This window comes from Colobus angolensis, unplaced genomic scaffold (assembly GCF_000951035.1).
Source record: "Colobus angolensis palliatus isolate OR3802 unplaced genomic scaffold, Cang.pa_1.0 Scaffold207, whole genome shotgun sequence".
In the NCBI taxonomy this organism is placed as follows: Eukaryota; Metazoa; Chordata; class Mammalia; order Primates; family Cercopithecidae; genus Colobus; species Colobus angolensis.
In genome coordinates, this window is record NW_012115233.1 from 4,604,796 (window position 1) to 4,624,822 (window position 20,027).

At 46.2% G+C, this 20,027-nt stretch overlaps 1 protein-coding gene across 5 annotated transcripts in view; it reads left to right on the forward strand.

The window, feature by feature from the left end:
• The first annotated feature begins 300 nt into the window (after nt 1-300).
• The window catches only part of CDH13 (cadherin 13), a 1,192,767-nt gene continuing 1,173,040 nt past the window's right edge, over nt 301-20,027 (forward strand). For all 5 annotated transcript variants that reach the window (XM_011942172.1, XM_011942173.1, XM_011942174.1 and 2 more), the window contains exon 1: nt 301-645. In XM_011942172.1, the coding sequence (XP_011797562.1) occupies nt 601-645 (45 nt within the window). In that variant the 5' untranslated portion in view covers nt 301-600. The remainder of the gene's footprint in view (nt 646-20,027) is intronic.

Here is a 20,027-nt window from a genome sequence, read left to right on the forward strand (position 1 = left end):
GTGATTTGTGAGATGGCAGGAAAACACCAAACACCATCATGACTTGGGCCACAATGGGGGGAAAAAAGGAAAAAAGAAAAAAAAATCCACTGCCAAGGCTTGCCAGGCATAGAAAGGGCTGGTGCTGCTGGGGTCATTTTATTTGATTTATTGGAAATAGAGTAGATCTTATTAACATTTTAATAAAGAGAATCTTTTTGCACTAGGCTGGAAGTGGCCGCCAGTCCCCCGTGCAATTCCATTCTCTGGAAAAGTGGAATCAGCTGGCATTGCCCAGCGTGATTTGTGAGGCTGAGCCCCAACAGTCCAAAGAAGCAAATGGGCTGCCACCTCCGCGGGGCTCGCTCCTCGCGAGGTGCTCACCCCGTATCTGCCATGCAAAAACGAGGGAGCGTTATGAAGGAATCCGTCTTGTAAAGCCATTGGTCCTGGTCATCAGCCTCTACCCAATGCTTTCGTGATGCTGCTGCTGATCTATTTGGGAAGTTGGCTGGCTGGCGAGGCAGAGCCTCTCCTCAAAGCCTGGCTCCCACGGAAAATATGCTCAGTGCAGCCGCGTGCATGAATGAAAACGCCGCCGGGCGCTTCTAGTCGGACAAAATGCAGCCGAGAACTCCGCTCGTTCTGTGCGTTCTCCTGTCCCAGGTAGGGAAGAGGGGCTGCTGGGCGCGCTCCGCGCCCCGTTTCTGCATTCAGATCGCCCGGCACGGGCAGGGTGAGGGGGCTTTCGGGGGGTCGGGGCCTCCGGTCGCGGCGGCGAAGACAGATCGGGGCTCGGCAGGGAGGTCATTCCGAGCCCAGAGATCCTAGGCGCCCCCTCACACACAGGTTCCCACTCTGGCTTGTGTGTGTGTGTATAGGTTTGTTCACGGGAGGAGGAGAGAGCTCCCGGTCCTTTTTTGCTAGCAGGGGCGACATTCTCGCCCACATCAAGTGGGGTAACTTTGGTTCCCTCCTCCGGAGGCTCCGTGCATTGGAGAAGGACTCAGTTGGAGGCGACTCCAACCAGCCGCGGTTTCCAACCCAGCTCAACGCCCAGCGGCGGAAGCGCTGCTCGAGTCCGGATTGCGGGCTGAGGGGCTGGAGAGGCCGAGCAGGCACCGCCGACTTCCCGGGGCGACCGGGCCCCCTGGCACAGCCCGGCTGCGCGCTGGAAGGCGCCTCGGGGCAGCAGAGAGCCGCAGCCCAGCTGCCGCTGTCGCTCAAAGGCGCCGGCGCCGGCCGCACCCGCATCGGGGTCCTTTTGCTCCCAGACCCCGGGCCCGAAAGGGCCGGAGCGCGTCCCCTGCCAGGGCGCAGGCCCCAGCCCCCCGCACCCCTATTGTCCAGCCAGCTGGAGCTCCGGCCTGATCCCGGGCTGCCGCCTCTGCTGCCTTCCCTGGGCGGGAGCGGAGCGTAGAGAAAAGTTCAAGCCTTGCCCACCCGGGCTGCAGCTGCCTGTTAACCCTCAGAGCGCTGCGGCGCGAGGGAAGGGCCCGCCAACCAGGAGAGGGGGCGAGGGAGAGGCGGTCAGCCTGCAATCACCTCTGCATCTCAGAGATTTCGGGAAGTTTGAGTGCAGGAAAGCAGCGCTCCGAGGCCAGGCCTGGGGTGCTGGCGGCTGTGGGGGGCACGCCCAGCGCTGCTCGGGGGCCTGTGGTTTCGGAGAGCACCCGTTCCAGTCCCCCATCGCCTCTCTGGCAGGCTTTGGTACTTGGAGTGAGCTGGCAGCCTTCAAGTGGGTGGATAGGAGCCAGGGCAGGGCAGGGCCGGGCAGAGAGGAGGGAAAGAGGCAAGGAGTGCCTCAGGGTGCTAGGAATAAGTGTTGAGTTCCTGGCTGGGGTAAAGCCTCAGGTGTGAGTTTGTGGGTGAGAGGGAGGGGAAGGGAGTTGGGGATCCCAGGTAGGGACTGTCTGGGATGGGGAGACAGGAGCAGCCTTCTAAGGGGAGACACTGCTAGAGCAATGTTGGGGTTAGACTTTGGAAATGGGCTAACGTCTCAGAAATGCAGTGATGGGTGATAGTACCAGGGGAGATTCAAGTGCCTGGCTGCTGAGCCTGCTCCCGTGCTCCTGACTTGTTTCTTTCTTGGATATACAGTCCCCATTGAGGGCTGCCCAGTTATAGCTCCTTTTCTACCAGGCTTTGCTGGTTGATTATCTTGGGGTCTCTACAATCTTGAGTCTTGCCATGGATCCCAAGCCTGGCTGTGAACCAGTTTTCCAGATGTCCTGTACCCTAAAGATCCTAAGGCTGTATATGTGTACATATACCCCAGTTTAGCAAGGCGGTTTGGAGCATGCTTCAGACAGAAAGGATTGAGACAGATCCTTCCTGCCATCTGCTAGTGGTACCACCCTGGGCAAGTTGTTTAACCTCTTTGAGCTTCCAAGTTCTCCATTGTAAAATAATCTGCTGCCTTCCTAGGACTGCTGAGTGGATAGGATTGCATTCAACAGGATGTCCTATGCAATGCATGCCACTCTGGGAGCTGTGGGTGTCTGAGAGCACTTACCATTGCGTTGTCCAGGACTTCACAGTCCTCTTTTTTTCTTGGCAGGTTTCAACCTCAGTTCAGATTCCAGGGCTTGCCCAAAGTTATGCCTCCTTTAGAGCAAGACAGACCACATGACAGGGCCCCAAGATCGATTTTTATGCACTAAGGGCTCTCTGCATGGTTCTTTTTGCAAATGAACTGGTGCGTCTCCTCACCTAGGGCCAGGCTGGCACAGGTGGGTTCTGAAGGCTCACTCTATTTATTTAGACGAAGGAAGCAGAGATTTTGCTGTAAATTGAAATGATTGCCCTGAGAGGCTTATTTCTATTTTCAATTGTTATGCATATCAGAGCAAATGTCTACATTAGGATAGTAATGGATATCCCGGTAGCAATAGTACCTCACAGAAAAATCATTTTGATGCAATCTAGTTAACCGGCAAGAAGTTCCACTGCAGAGCTCTGTGTGTCATAGAAAAAAGTGGGGAAAGTCTTGAAGCCTTTGAGTCGACAAGTAAAAACAAAACTTTCCTGAGGCAGAGAGAAAACAGAAGGGAAAAACAATGTAATAAAGCAAATTAGTCACTCGGCCCTGGTGGTGTTCAGGCAAGCCTGTATGTTTTTTTTCCACCACAGTTGTAAAGCATTGGGTCCGGCTTTGGAAGCCATCAATCTCTGTAAGCTTATTGGCTTGCTTGTTGTTTTAGGCATTTTGGTAGGAGGTGAGGAATTCTAAGCATCAATGACTGGAAGCTGGCACCGTTGAACACTCACCTCTCCTATCCCCTGGGGTGTTTTGGGGAAGTCTGTCCCAGAAGTGGCCTCTGGAATTTGCCTATGATAAGTAATGAGTATGAAACAAATCAAGAAAGAAATGAGCAAAAAATTCCATGGTAAATGTGATTCCCCTCCCTATTTGGGTAGCACTTACAACTAACCAAGGGTTCTAACAATGAATGAGTAATCCCCCAAGAATTAGGAATTTAGGGAGTGGTTCAGGCTTGGAGGACAGTCACTTGGGAGTGACTAAAAATGTTCCATGGAATTCTGAGATTTCGCTATAAAGTGAGGAGTTCTCTCTTGGGGTCATATTCTTGATTTTCAGGATTTTCAGTGAGAATCAGTGTCTTGTAGTGCTCCTGCAAATTTGTGTGTTATGTTTTAAGAGCAGTGTTTATTTGCAGAACTTTTTGGATGAGGAAAAAGACACAGGGTTGAAGACAGTGCTGTCCCCTGCCCTCCTAGGGTTGATACATGACAGCCTGTAAGATTTCCAGAGCACTAGGGAAACGGAATGTGTAGTAAAAGGAGTCAGTGATAGAGTTCACCTGTCTGAATATTTTTTTTTAGCAAGTCCCAAAACAGGTTTAATAAACTGCAAAGCTAAGTATGTAATCTGGAATTTGTGTAATTCCACAGTCTACACTAAAAGCCCCAACAGTCATCTTAGCTGATCGCTCCTACTCTGCCTCCCTCCCTTCTCCCCTTTTCTATCTTTAGCCCTTGGGTTTTCCATTAAGTAAAATCTATTTCCTTCCAGAAGTATCCTCTATGTGTTATAGTGAAATTGCCCAACAAACCAACATACCCGATAACTGCATTATCTAAAAGTATCAGCACTTGGATGTGTAAATTGAGCCTCAATCTGAAGCCTCAATCTCAATGTTTAGATTAAAGTATAGCTAGGTTCTAGAAAACACCCTTATTTCCTTCCAAAAATACAATTGCTCGAGGAGTCTAGTTAATTTATGTTTAGTGGAAGGTAAGGAAAAGGGCAAACTATGGATTTAATTTACACCTGAGTGACAGTCATATCATGTAAGTAGCCAACAGTGTTTCTATGTGCGCATCTGAGTGAGTGTGTACATCTCTGTGCATTTTGATCTTGTAATACCTGTTGAAAAATTTCTCCAGAAGAGGGCTCCATCCACAGCATTACAAAATTCTGAATCTACAGCTCATTTTAAAGAACTTCAACGTAGCAACTCTATCAAAACAAAACTATTCTCCTTATTACACATTATTTGCCACAAGCATCCCCAAATGAGAAATCCTGACATTTTTCACTGTCTTTCTTTCTGTGTCTCTCGCTTGCTTGCTTGCTTGCTTGCTTTCTTTCGCTTTCTTGCTAGCTTTCTTCTTGCTTTCTTGCTTTCTCTGTCTCTCTCTTTCTTTCTTTCTTTCTTTCTTTCTTTCTTTTGCTTTCTTGTTTTCTCACTAGTTTTCTTCTTGCTTTCTTTCTTTTCCCCTATTGTAGTTGGTTCTGTTCTAATTCATTCTTCAACTCTGTATCCCCTCTGAGTATTGGAGCAGGGAGAATTTCAAAGACCTTTGTAGACAATGCAATATGGAATGTGAGGAAGTTCTGAAATTTCCTGGCATTTGACTTGGGTTGGACTTGATTTTATTCTTTAGGCAGCCAAAAGGCAGGAACAGTTCTGCCTGTGGAAGGAGATAGCCTTCCGCCTTACATAACCACCCAGAAGCATGCCTCCTGAGCTTGGTCCACTCAGTTTCCAACACCCATTGAAAAGGAGAGGGAAATATCCGCCTGTCAACCAATTACAATGATCAGCTGGACAGAATCAAACCAAGTGACCAGTGGTTTCGGCACTGTTTCTATTTAGCTGTTGACCAGGTGCCCATGCACCTGTGAGAATCTGACCCTCCTGAAGGATGTTGCCAATATAATTCCCCACAGCCTGCTTCTTCTGCAGCCACCTGGGATCCCAGGCCTGGCTACCCAGATATGAACAGGCTGCACAGACAATGGTTGGGCTGTAGGATCTCTTGCTTCTGCAGTAGGCACTCAGCAGTGGCCTTATTCTAGAGTTAGGGTGGAAAGTCATCTTTCTCTGCTGAGAGAGGCAGCTTAGGGGAAGGCAGGAGAGGAGAAGAAAGGACATTTCTAACTTGAAGTGCCGACTGAGCCAGGGTCTGTGGAGGTAAATGGGTCACCCTCTGGCTTAGCAGGTTGAACCTCAAGACATCTGCTTGATGGTAATGAAACTCATCTATCCCAACCCTGCAACTCTGGCTTCTGGGCAGAGGTTGCCAAGTAGCAGCCACAGACTAAATTTGGCGGTGGATGCACTTTGTTTGGCACAAATGTTTTGAAAATCGTACATTAATAAAAAAGAAATCCAGGTTTCTAGCATTTCTGAAAAAGTCAGGTCGGACAGCCCTAGATCCACACTTCCACATGGCCATACTTGACAGGGCTGAGTCACTACTGCCCTGTTTAGGCAGGACGTGCCTCGGTAACTTGCCACAATCCCCCACCACTCTGGACTACCCAGCCTTCTGTGCTCACTAATTTTGCCTGCTTGCCTCTAGGGCTTTTTGAGTTTGGAACCTCTGCTTTCACAAATGTTGAGGTTTGATCAAATTGATGCAGTTAATTTCTCAGTGATGGTCTATTTGAAAAGGCAGGGAGTGGCCTTTTCTCATTCCCTGTGATTGAATTCCATTGATGTGTGCTTTGGAACAGCATGACCAAGGAGACTGCCCGTTCCTGAGCACATTACTGGCAGCACTGCTGGACGGACACCCAGAGTGACATAGCACCCAGAGAGACACAGCACGCAGAGAGACACAGCACCCAGAGAGACACGGCACCCAGAGAGACACAGCACCCAGATCATTGCTTCAGGTGTAAGAGTTATGCAGAGAAGTGACACACTGCAGCTCTGAGTCAGTACAAGCCCTGGCACACCAGTGTGTTGGTACAAAAAGTCATCATGCACCGGCAGCCAAGGACTCTGAAACCCTGGGATCATAGAGAGGCCCTCATACCCTCTCTGTCAGCAATCCCCAACCATTTTGGCACCAGGCACCGATTTTGTGGAAGATAGTTTTTCCATGGACTGGAAGTCAGGGGATGGTTTTGGGATGATTCAAGCACATTACATTTATTATGCATTTAATTTCTATGTTGTTACATTGTGATATATAACGAAATAATTATACAACTCACTATAATGTAGAATCAGTGGGAGCCCTGAGCTTGTTTTTCTGCCACTAGATGGTCCCATCTGGGAGTGATGGGAGACAGTAACCGATCATCAGGCATTAGATTCTCATAAGGAGAATGTGACCTAGATCCCATGCATGCACTGTTCACATAGGGTTCCAACTCCTGTGAAAATCCAGTGCCACGGCTGATCTGACAGGAGGCAGAGCGCAGGCGGTAATGCGAGTGCTGGGGAGACATTGTAAATACAGATGAAGCTTTTGCTTGCTCACGGGCCACTCACTTCCTGCTGTGTGGCCTGGTTTCTAACAGGCCATGGACTGGTACTGGCCTGGGGGTTGGGGACCCCTGCTCTATGTAGTGCTGTACCAAGAGCGTCACTGTCCTTGGAGAACAGTGACACCTGGACATCGTCATTCCAGGAGTGGGGTGTTGCTCCCGCACGGTATAGACATAACTAGAACATCACAATAACTTACTGTACTTAGACTTGCCAGGGCCTCTGGGAACACTGTCCTAATATTCAGCACCTTTGTAACTTCAGGATAAAGTTGCATCTGCAGCTTTGTCACCTAGAGTACTTTTTTTGAGACAGAGTCTCACTCTGTCACCCAAGTCAGAATGCAGTGGCACAATCTCAGCTCACTGCAACCTCCACCTCCAGGGTTTAAGCAATTCTGTGCCTCAGCCTCCCGAGTAGCTGGGATTACAGTTGACCGCCACCAGGCCCAGCTAATTTTTGTAGTTTTAGTAGAGAGGGGGTTTCACCATCTTGGCCAGGCTGGTCTTGAACTCCTGATCTCGTGATCCACCCGCCTCACCTCTCCAAGTGCTGGGATAAACAGGCATGAGCCACTGCGCCTGGCCGAGTACTCTTATGCATAGGGCACTGTCTCACCTAGCGCCGTCCTGGGGCTTGTGTGACGTTTTATATCTGTTTTAACAGTTAACACCCACGACTGTTCTATACACAGTGTTAATGCTACAATTAATGCTCTCTGGCTCTGTAAATACTAGACTAATCTGTCTGCCTCCTCCCATACCAGCAGGTGAGCCTCAGATGATTCTTGTTTTCCATAGCTACAGACCCCAAAGATCAGGGTAAATATAACTCCATATACACATGTTAAAAAAAAGTGATTGTTTTTCCTCTGCCAGTTGCCAACAGAAGTCAAATTCTCGAAAATTAACATTAGCAATAGGCACGTTTTGACATGTCATGTCTCATTTCAAAGACACCAATGAGCGTCACCCGATCTGCTGCAGAGGCACAAAGACCCTGTGTCTCCTAGCTGAACGCAGGCCGGGCTGGGGCGGAGGGCAGCAGCTGCTCAGCCATCAACAGCCCTGCCACATGCCTGGGCAGGGCCCGGAAATGAGCTCAGCCTCTGGAGAAGCCTGGGGAATGGAAGGAAGGAATGTGGCAGCCGCCATCCTTGCCTTACAGGGTCTTCAGGCCAATGTCTCTTTCCCCCAAGGTGTTAGAGAACCGCATTCCTGTGTCGTGTGCTGCAGGAAGAAGGTGCTGGCTGCAAACACCTGAAGCTTGAGCTTCTGTGGCTGTCTGCCTGTGGACTGATTGATGTAGGGCCTGTGGAAAGTTGCTGGACACTGCCAGCAGAACCGAGGCTGACTCAGACTGATCGGAGTATTCCTCCTCAACTGCCATCAGCCGTTGGGCATTTGGGATCATCTAACTCAGGGGTTGCAAATTATGGCCCGTGAGCCAATTTCTGCCTGCAGCCTGGTTTTATAAATAGTTTTATTGGATGATAGCCACACCTATTCATTTATATAATTGTTTATGGCTGCCTTTGTGCTATAACAACAGAGTTGAGACTGTCTGGCCCCCGAAGCTGAAAATATTTACTATTTAGTCCCTTAGAGAAAAAGTTTCCTGACTCTTTATCTGACTCAAAGTTACAGCCAAAGAGGCTTCTGGGAGTCTTCTTAAATAAGGGGGGCCTGAGAAATTCAGCCATTAGGGACTTTTCCTCCCGGGCCCCAAGCACTCAAGCAACTTGAGTTCAGGGAGATTCACCTGAGACCAAATGGTTCCAGTAAATACCTATGATCTCTGTGGAGGACCTACTGTGTTCCAAGCACCACTTGTGTGTTCAAGATACAGCTGCTAGTAAGGCAGACTGAGTCTCTGCTCTCTCGGGGCTCACAGCTTGGCAGGAAGGATCAATAGCAATTAGTGAATAATTTAAGATGGAGACAGTCGCAATGAGGGAAGGAAACCCAGCTGTGTGAGGTCATGCCATCCTAAGTATTTTGCCTAGGTGTTCTTTGTCTTTCTCCTCCACTAGACTATAAGCTCCGTTGTGGCACACACTGTGGCTTGATTTGTTCACTTCTATACTCCCAGGGCTTAGAACAGACCCTGGCACATAGTAGATACTCAGCAAACATGAATGAACAAATGAATGAATGAACACAAGAAAGACATCAGAAGCAGATGAAGGATCTGGGTGGCTTCCCTGACAACCTGATGCTTGAGCCCAAATCTGGAGGAGCAGTAGGGCTTCCAGACAAAGACACAATAGAGGTCGTGGGTGGGGAAAGGCATTCCAGGAAGAAGACACAGTCTGGGTGAAGCCTCTATTCAGGGGAAACACCACACAGCCAAGGCAGTGGTGTGAAGGGTGGCTGGGAGGTGCCAGAGTCAATGGGGCCTTGTCAACCACTGCAAGGATATTGGTGTTTTTCTCAGAGCAAGTGACAGCCGTTGAGGGTAATGAGGGAAAGATACAGAGTGACGTGATCAGATTTGCATTCTGGCTACAAGTAGCAAATGGGTTGCAGCTGGGTAAGAATGGAAAGGAAAGTCTGGTCTAGGGCTGAGATCATGGGATGCTGGATTCAGGAATGATGGTACAGAGATGGGGCAGATGAGCGAAGTAGACTGATATGGTTTGGGTCTATGTCCCAGCCAAATCTCATGTCAAATTGTAATCCCTAATGTTGGAGGTGAAGCCCAGTGGGCGGTGATTAGGTGACCATGAGGGCGCATTTCCCCTTGCAGTTGTCGTGATAGTGAGTGAATTCTCACAAGACCTGGTTGTTTGAAAGTGTATAGCACTTCCCTCTTTGTGCCCCCTCTCTCTCCTCCTTGCTGTGTGAAGATGTGCCTCCTTCCCCTTCCCCTTCTGCCATGATTGTAAGTTTCCTGAGGCCTTTACAGCCATACTTCCTCTACAGTAGGCAGCCTTGCAAGCCAATTGAACCTTTTGTCTTTATAAATTACCCAGTCCCAGGCAGTTCTTTATAGCAATGTGAGAATGGACTAAATCCTATTCAGATAATCCAAGAGACATATAGGCGGATAACTTGACAGGCCTTGACAGTGGCTGGGTATGGAGACGGCAGGGTCAGGGAGAGGTTAAGGATGCCAGGTTGAGTTCTGACTCTTCCAATTGTCAGGAAGAGTCAAACAAGGAGACCAGGTGTTAGACATTGTAAACAGTGTCGGTCTGAGGGCTTCTCTACGTGGGAGTGGAATCCAGGCTGCAGAACGTTCCTGGGAGAGGCACCTAAGACCTGCATTACAGTATTGCCAGCAGATCCAGTCCATACTTGCATCTGGGATGGCCACTGTGGGGGCCTGGAAACGCCCTTGAATAAAGTGACCGATGTGCAGCCCCTATAATTAACCAATCTCTGAGACTTTTCATGCACAAGATATTTGAGAGAAACATTGCCAAGCCCTTTAATCGTTTCTTGAACATTCCATCAGCAGCAATAGAAATAATTCTTACATGAAGCAAATAATGATCTCCTACCCTCAGCAATCACTTTGTAAATGCTAACAAGCCTCTGTTTCAGCATGTTGGGTGTAGCCTTGGTGGCTTACGTTTTTGGTGGAGTAGGAGAATATTCAACTGGGTGCCAGGCAGTGGTATGTTGGTAAATGTTTAAGAACAGGGCCACTCTAAAGAAATACCCAAACCAAAAAGCAAAATCCAAACCAAGATACAACCAAGTAATTTGTAGCTCTTGCCAATTTCTGTGGTGTAAATACTCCCATCATGGGCAATTTGAATCTACCAACCTGAGGGTTTCCTAAAAATTTAACAATGGGCTCTTGCTACCTGATACTAACTGGCTCCAGCACACCAGGTGGATTTTTTGGCCCTGGTCAAAAGCAAGGACCCGGAGACAAAGAACACAAATGATCCTGGGCTAGCTCCTGTTTGGACTTGGATCCTGTTTCTAGCTCCCCCCCTTACTCGTGGTGTGATCTTCAGCAAGCAGCTTCAATGTTTTCCTCTGTAAAATGGACCAGGTTACTTGGAGGTTCAAGTAAGTAAAAAAATGTTAGAATGCAGAGAAGTCTAATTTGCTGCAAAGATGCATGCAGATTATCTAAATCATTATCACTTACAAGGAAACAGGTCCTTTGGCCAGGATTCTACAGCTGTCTAACTGGGCCCTGTAGAAATACTTAGTGAGTTTGACTCAGCCACTGAATGAAGTTTGATGTGTGAGGAACAGAGGGTGTACCTCTGCTCCTTGAAGTTCTGCGTATTTTTACAGTAAGAAAGATTATTGCGTTCTGTGGCAGTATTGATTCTGAACGTGTCTATCCTGTTTTCCTGCTGTCTTTCCCTTCTTTTCTTCCTGCTTTCCTCAACAAAGGTATTTAGTGAGTGCTGTATGCCGGGCACTCTCCTAGGTACTTTATCCTCAGAAGGTGAGGTCTGTATAGTTACTGTGCCCTTTTAACAGATGAAGAAACTGGTGAGTTTAAGGAACTGGCCCAAGATCACAGAATAACAAGTGGTGAGCTGGGATTTGCACCTGGGTCTGTGCGTAGGAGAGTCCACCTGGGGCCCATGTCTTCACTTAGCAAGTATTTATCAAGCATTTAGGGAATTCAGAGGTAAACAAGATGAACCGAATCCGTGTCTCATGGAGCTTACAGTCTTGTGGGAGCAGCAGATAAAAACAAGTAAGTAGTTGAAATAATTACAAATGTGGTAATTGTTACAATAGGAAACGGTAGAGGCTGAAATAGACTAAAGGGAAGAGAGGCTGTTGTGCCCTCCTTTGGTTCCTTTCATCTGCCTTGCCTCCCTCTTTCTGCCGTCTTTTTTTTTTCCTTCTTGCCTTAAATGTGAATACCTACCAAGTATGAAGAGTGCTGCAAATCTGGGAACCCAGAGGTGAGCACGGCAATCTGGGCCCTCACCGGGAAATGTGCTGGAGCAGAATTAGAGCCTGGGGCTGCCTGGACCCAGAGCTGCTGGTGCCTTGGACTGCTTAGGGGCATTAAGGGAGACCTCCTAGCCCTTTGAAAGTGAGCTTGAATCCCTACCCAGCCATTTACACACTGTGTTGCCTCAGATAAGTGACTTCATTTCCCTCCTTGTCTGTTTTCGCCTGTATTAAAAGAACTAAAAAGGACTATCTGTGCTTGCCCTGCAGGATTTTTGTGAGAATTAAATAAGTGTATGCTAATGATGCCATCCTATGCTGAAGAAATGTTGGTTGCATTATTTTTCAACCTGTTCCCCAAGGGAGTTTATGGTCTAAAGGAGTCATGGGGCCTTGGCTTTCAGGATGTGACTAACTTAAGGGGGGAAATGACTGTGTATTTTATAATGCGTGGACATTAAAAAAAACAAAGTTTGTTCCGCAGGGAGGATTTGCCAGTTCCCATATTAGTAGGTCCCCCTAGATTGTTCCCCTGGGGATTCATGCCTCATAAAATCATTTGATCTGGTGGGATCTCATCTTCTTTTTTTTTATTATTATACTTTAAGTTCTAGGGTAGATGTGCACAATGTACAGGTTTGTTACATATGTATACATGTGCCATGTTGCTGTGCTGCACCCATTGTCGTTTACATTAGGTATATCTCCTAATGCTATCCCTCCTCCCTCCCCCCTCCCAAAAAAAGAACCGGTGTGTGATGTTCCCCTTCCTGTGTCCAAGTGATCTCATTGTTCAATTCCCACCTATGAGTGAGAACATGCAGTGTTTGATTTTCTGTTCTTGTGATAGTTTGCTGAGAATGATGGTTTCTAGCTGCATCCATGTCCCTACAAAGGACATGAACTCATCCTTTTTTATGGCTGCATAGTATTCCATGATGTATATGTGCCACATTTTCTTAATCCAGTCTGTCACTGATGGACATTTGGGTAGATTCCAAGTCTTTGCTAAAAAAATTGGGATCTCACCTTCTTAGTGTATGTGCTCATCAGCTGTTCCCAGGAGGCTCTATTAGGGCAGTGTGTGTGTGTGTGTGTGTGTGTGTGTATGCACGAATGTGTGCATCGGTGCCATGAGTACTTTTTTAAAGTCCCTCCATGTAATCACAATTTACTGTAGCTGCTATGCACTAGTTACCCATGTTATCTGGAATCCTTCCTGCAACCCTTAGAGGCGACTCTTATTCCCGATTTTATATATGATAAGAAGAAGTTCTGAGTGGTGGAGTCATTTGCTCAAGGCCACACAGTCACTAAGAACTGGGACCAGGGTTTATACCCATACATCTTTATTCCTGTGCACATTTATTTTCCTCTATGTTGCACTAGTATATAAAAGTTTCCTTTCCCACTCCCCTCATTATATAAAAATTCTTCCCTTTGTCTATTTTGATCTCTAGCTCCCTTAAAGTCAAGATAGCTGCCTGGGATGACCTCTCATTTGAGTTCCTGGTCTCTCAAAGTGGATCTGGGCCCTGGGCTTGCTGTCTGGGCTCCTGACTGCAACCTTCAGAACTGGGTTAGCCCAGGATCGTTTGTGTTCTTTGTCTCCGGGTCCTTGCTTTTGACCAGGGCCAAAAAATCCACCTGCACTGCATGGTTTCCCCAGCAAGAACATCCCAGTGAGAATGGCTCACAGATGCCTGGGCATGGCTCACCTGCAACTTCAACCATGTAGGTAAATTCTGCCTGCTGCTGTGTCCTGCAGCTGGATGGCATTCTTCCCTAGGGGTGCTAAGAAACGCTGTTGCCTAAGTCAGTGCTTCCTGCAAGTTACTCTTTGTAATGTTTTCCCCAAACAAAAAGAAAACAAGAAATATACAGTCTGTAGCTATGTAGAGACACATGGATCTATACGGTGTGGCAATTGGATTGAATCTAACTTGAAGTTTATTTTTGTCTTACCAGACCAGTGTTTTTTCCTTTCAAGTGCTTTAGTGAGGGTTGCCATTGATTCAACAAACACGTGTTGAGTGCTTATTATGTACCCAGCTCCATTTTCCATACTGGCCACAGAGCAGCAAGAGCATGGCCTTTGCCCTCCAAGCCCGTTCTGGCGGACAGACACTCTCCCCTTTGACAGGGTCCTCACCACTCTGTGCACTGTCCCGCCCCTTGGTGGCCATGCCTATCTGTGCATTCCCTATTTGGGTAGCTCATTCGTTTAACAAATATTTACCGAGGGAAGACAATATCTCAAGCACAGTTCTCAGCACTGGGGGAGGCAGCAGTGATTAAGAAAGACAAGATTGCCTTCCCTCCTTGGAGTTTGTGTTCTCATAGCGGAGAAAGACAATAAACAAGAAAAATAAATAACTATGGTAGTTTTGCGTAGTGATAGTGCTGTAGAAAAATGTTCAGATGGGATAGAGTGATAGACAGAGTTGTTCTGAGCTTGTCCACCACCCTCTCTTGGGATAGAGGATTCTTTGTTCTGATGGAATAGCCTTTCTATGGTGTAGAGATGAAATGTGCTACCATTTGTGAAATGAAGTTAGTAATACATAGATGGCATTTTTGTCCTTACTGATAAAGTGTTGTTGGTCGACTTTTGTCAACTCTCTACTTTTTGTTTGTGTTAAAATTTTACTGTTGGGAATTTACAAATATGGCAACCAATGATTTAAACCGGGGTAGGTATCCTTTTTCTGTAATGAGCTATCTAGCTGGTTTCTCTTGCAACTCTTCAATTCTATCAGTGTAGCATTAAAGCAGCCACAGTCAATATGTAAACGAATGGACAGGGCAATAAAGTGTTATTTACAAACACAAGCAGAGCTAGATTTGGCCCTCAGGCTGCTGTTTGCCAACCACTAATCTAAACCAGTAGCTGCCTTACCAGTTGGTCAAACTTGTTTAGACAGGGATAGGGCAGAGGCCAGCGAAGGGGACCAGGCATTCTCTTTAGCCTTAGTTGCCATGAAAATCATAGTACTTCTTTAGGGTCACATATCATGAGATTATTCACATTAACTTTTATCAAGGCAAAGATGTTGGTAGTCAACTATGGAACATAATTCTCAGACTAGCTCTAACATAGGAATAATTGAGCTTTGTAATAATTATCTGGACTACAATTTTTAAGGCACTCTTGCTACCCAAAAGTATCTTGGGGTTAAACACTCTCTTGGATTGAATTCCTCTAAAGAAATAGAGACACAGAATTGGGTTCAGGGGGCTAAGTTGGCAAATGATCTCAAGGCCCGTAAATGAGCGAGTGGGGAGAGTGAGACCAAGAAGAAGGAAAGCCGGCAAGCCAACAGTGAATGTGTCATTGAGCTGGTCACGGTCATGGGAAACTAACTCATTGCTGCTGGGTCTCTACAAAAGCACTGTGTAAAGCTCATTTCACAATGACCCCTCTGCAGAATAGTTGGCTGCGGGTGTATTCACCTGCCCTTATCTTCTGCTGGGCAGGAGTGACCCCTGCCATCATTAACTTCTCTGTGCTTCCCTGCTGAGTCTTTGCTATCACAGCAGCCATGACTTGGGAAGCATCATAGCAGGAAAAATGGAAAGGTATGGCAAGTTGTTGAACTGTCAGTATATGCCCTGGGTGGGGCGTGAATATACGAGATTTCTCTTGCCACCATTATGCATTAATGGAAACTTCCTCAGTAGAGCTAATGGGTAACAGAAAGAGTTATGGTAGTGGTAGTTTTTAAAACCTTCTGAATTTGGTTAAGCACCCACCTGCAGATATTCTCTTTCCCACTAGATGGTATCAGTATGCCAAAGCCCTAGAATGCTACCTTAGGGCCTCATCTTTGACATGTGATATATTCTCAATACTTTTCAACAATGAGTAAATAAGCCAGTTGAGGTCAAAGGAATGAACTACGGATGTTTTAGGGAGAGGAGATGGGAGAAAAGTGGAGGCTGTCTAAACAGTTACCCTCATTCACGCATTAAGTCATTTATCAACAAATATTACTCAGCACTGACTGACTGCTCAACACTTTTCTAGGCACTGGGAATACAGAAATGAGTAAGACAGGCCAAGCCCCTGCCCTGGTGAGCTTATGTAATGGCTGGGGTAGAGACAATAAAAAAATGAACAGCTAGGTATATGATGTCTGCAGGAGGGTGATGAGTGCCAGGAAGAATGAGAAAGCAGGCAAGGGTGTAAACAGCGACAGAGAGAGGTCATGGCACTTGCCTTCCCTGTTGGCTGGAGGGTGAGAGATTATTTCCATCTACTTCCCAAACGCAGTTCTTCCGTTCACCAACTCCTTATGACACCCCTATGTGGTTTGTTTTTGAAATGAAGCTAACAGCTCATGGAGGGCAAAAAAAAAAAAAAAAAAGGTGCTTGGCAAATGGGTGTTGATGAGTCGGGGCCCATTGCAGCCTAACACCTAACTCAGTGGACAGCTTGTTGGCTGATTTAATTCGTCTGGAAAAATTCTGAATTGCTCTTGTTGTTGACACACAGTAGAGTTGCATTTAACTCAGACATTAGACTATAAGGTCAGGGTTTAAGGCAAACACAGTTGTCATTAACCTTGAAATATTTTAAGTTACCCATTAGAGTGTGCAGTGGGCATGGTTTAGTGTATGCATCCCCATATTGTAATCAATATGGAACAATGTATAATGCATGCACTAATGTACACAGCATAATAAAGAATATATGCAAGATATAATTTTATAGCATTTAATTGCAGTATTTACATTGTTCTTTTTCTCTCTCTTTTTGGTGGAAGAGCTGGCTTTCCATTAGTTAAATGTGCACGTGATGAGACTTCACTGTATTCATTTAAGCCAGATTCCTAGTCATATGGTCTCCATCAGGCTGTGCATTAAGTAAGGCAAGACCTCTTTTCTCTGTTTGTTGCGTTTATCTTTGGATTCCCACTACCAGTCAGATGCTTTGGGACAGGGGAACTGAGGAATAATAATAGTAGCAGTGGCAGTAATAGTACCTGGTATCAATATGGCGCTGATTTTGAACCAGGCCTGGTGTGAGTACTTTAGATGTATAAATCAGCACATTTAATCCTCATAATGACTCTGTAGGATATCTACTATAGTTTTAATCCCATTTCATAGATGGGGAAACTTCAGGACAACTTAGTAAAAGAACCTAATAAAGCTTTAGGACTCTAGGGCTGAGATTCAAACTTAAGACAGTTCCAGACACACAAGGCCACATGTTGTATGATTCCATGAAATGGAACAAACTGTCCAGAAAAGTCAAATCCATAAAGACACAAAGCAGATTAGAAGATGTCTAGGGCTGGGGGCAGGAGGAAATGGGGAGTCACCACTAACGGGTATAGAATTGCTTTGGGAAAGATGAACATGCTCTAGAGCTAGATAGTGTTGGTGATTACATAACTCTCTGTAAATATACCCCAAACCAGGGAATCATATATCTTAACCAGTGAGCTTTATAGTATGCTAAATATGTCTCAAGAAAACTGGTATTGAACAGAAAAACAAGCAAACCTTGGGCAGGTCATCCTCAGGGCTCCTGTTTGTTCATGAGAACACACAACCTGTCTTACAGTTGTTCACCACCTGCTGCTGGTGACATTCTACTTGCTTTAATTATATTAACACAGCGACTCCTCAAAAGATCCCTATTGTCCACCCTACTGAGATCAGAAAGCAGAGGCAGAAAGATGTTGAGAAACTTGGGACTGGCAAGTGGTAGTGCCAGGATTAAGACCCAGGATGTCTGGGTCTGATTCCTTCTGGCTACACTGGTTCTTACATGTGTTTCATTCATTAAAAGCAACCTGGGTTATTTGGAGCTGGAGGTCACCTTGGTGTATTGGAAATAAAGCAATGGTTCTTCCCTTTTGTTCTGCTGTTTTGTAAAGTGAATTAAGAACCATCTTTTGTCTCACTGGTTATTATTCCCATAGTAACCCACCCTGGTGTAGAGTTCTGGCTGCAAAGCTCTCAGAGACTGAAGAAAAGGAGATGTGTTAGTGTTATTGACTTTTCTTTGGAGACAGTGTCTTTCTCTGTTGCCCAGGCTGGAGTATAATGGTGCAATCATAGCTAACTGCAGCCTCAACCACCTGAGTTCAGTCAACCCCCTTGCCTCAGTTCTCAAAATAGCTAAGTGGGACTACAGGCATGGACCACCACGCCCAGTTAATTAAAAATTTTTTTTTTAAAGACAGGGTCTTGCTATGTTGCCCATGCTGGTCTTGAACTCCTGGCTTCGAGTGATCCTCCAGGAGTAGCTGACATTACAGGCTTGGCTGACTTTTAAAAGTAGTAAGTGGTTTAGGATGGGGGTGGTATGGAGGTCGAGTGGGGGCAGAGAGAGAGAGGAGAGAAATCTAATTGATATGCTAATTGTCATTGTACTCAAGTTGATAGCAGATTGCTGGAAGGATTTAGGATTTACCCAAATTAACATGAATGTTTGGCACCCCTTGGCTGGTGCTGCTGAAGAATTCAATAGCCTAGTAATGAGAAGTCAATCTAAGGTCTAAGGCTGGGAAAGGAGCTCTCACTTATTGCATCCAGTGCTCATCACTCTGCAAATCAAGGCCCCCTGAACTGCTCCTACCCCTGCCTTCTGTGTCTCCCTCAGTGCCCTCCATCACCCCCCTATGGGGTTCCTTTGATTCTCAGGTCCCCTAACCATGGAATGTACTCCTCTCTGCCCTCACTCATGGGTTGATGATTTCTATCCTTTGTCATGTTTAAAACACTGAGTGACAAAGCCATTAGCCATGCACAGTGAACCAAGGAAAGCAGCCTAGACCTGGTCCCCGGATAACGAGTTTATGGTGCTGGAAGGGGATGCTTTATGGAGGCAAAGCTGAGGGGCTGTACGTGTCTTCATATGTCTTCAGTCTGTAGAAGCAACCAAGCTTTGGGCTGGGGCAGAAGTCAGGACTTGAACTGGCTCTGGCTGAGACCTGGGCTCCCAGGTAGCCAGCTCCTGGGTGACAGAAGTCTGCTGGGCTCCCTCTGATTCTTAAAGCCTTCCCAGGTAGCAACAGGAGATCAACGCAAAGCCACATGAGTGTCTGATTCAGTCCTCCCTGGTCAGTTTTCCAGCACAGCATTTTGCAAAATGTGTCCTGAAGAGATACTGGTTCCATGGGAGGTTAATACGGGTTCTGGGGAAAACAAATTAGTCAAATCAAAAAATTAGTTGTATAAACTAATATTTTGGAAAACTCTGGAGTAACTGAGGGAAGTGAGTTTTGTTTTTTCCCAAATGAGTCTCTGAGATTGCAGTGTGTGTTTCAGTTTCAGAGGGCTCTTCCCAAACCCCTGAGGATAAGGAAACTCTTGTACATAGTGGGTCTCGGGCACTAATTCACAGGACACACTTCTGAAAACAAGGTGCTAGGATGCCAGATCTCAGAGTACGGGCTTCGGGACCCTTCACCCAGATCCAGGACCAACTGGGAGCCTGTTAGGACTGCAAATCCTGCCCTCTGAACCTACAGAATGAGCACCTCTGGGGGCAGGCTCAGAAATCTGTATTTGTACATTCCATTGGGTTTTCAACTCCATCCTGAATAATTGAGTGTCACTGTGAATATTTGCTGATCGTTCTGACATCTGTCCATGTTGCTTGTTTATAACGTGTAGTCTAAACCGTTGGCTCTCAACTGTTGGGGCAAGGGGGGTTGTAACTCTCAGGGGACAGTTTGCAATATCTACAGACATGCTTGTTTGTCACAACCTGGGGAGGGGAGTGGGCATCTAGTGGGCAGAGCTCAGGGATGCTGTTCAACATCCTACAATGAACAGTGCAGCTGCCACCACAAAAAGTTATCCTGACCCAAATACAGTAGTGCTGAGGTGAAAAACCCTGATCCAAATGCATAGCTGCATACTCACCCAGCACACACAGGGATTTTTATCCTTACCTTATGCATTATTACTAGGAGGCTGGAATCTGAAGCTGGGTCTGTGAAAAGATACAGCAAGCCAGTATTCATGCATAATTTTTCAAAAGGTAAAACCAAGACTCTTGGGTAAATATACACTTTAACTCATTAATTTATGAAGAAATCAGTAAGATGCCATGATTATTTCAAAGGGCATTTAAGAAGCTAAGGCATTCGTGAGGAATTTAGCAAAGAAATGTGAAGATGAGATTGCTGAGTTAGATAAAAACTGGTTAATGTTTCTGTTCTACTAGACAAAAAGTATTTGTATCTCTACTGGACAAAAGTTAACCATTTAAGCGGTGACTTCACGTTGTCTGGGATCTTCAAGAGCAAACAATGAGATGAACTAAGAGCACACTCCTAGACAACTTTAGGTGGTCCCTAACTGATAACCAAAGGATGTGCCATCAACTATTTGGGCCTTGTTTGCAAGCTTTGAATAATTTTTCTGGTGCTTTAAGCATATTTATATATATACATAT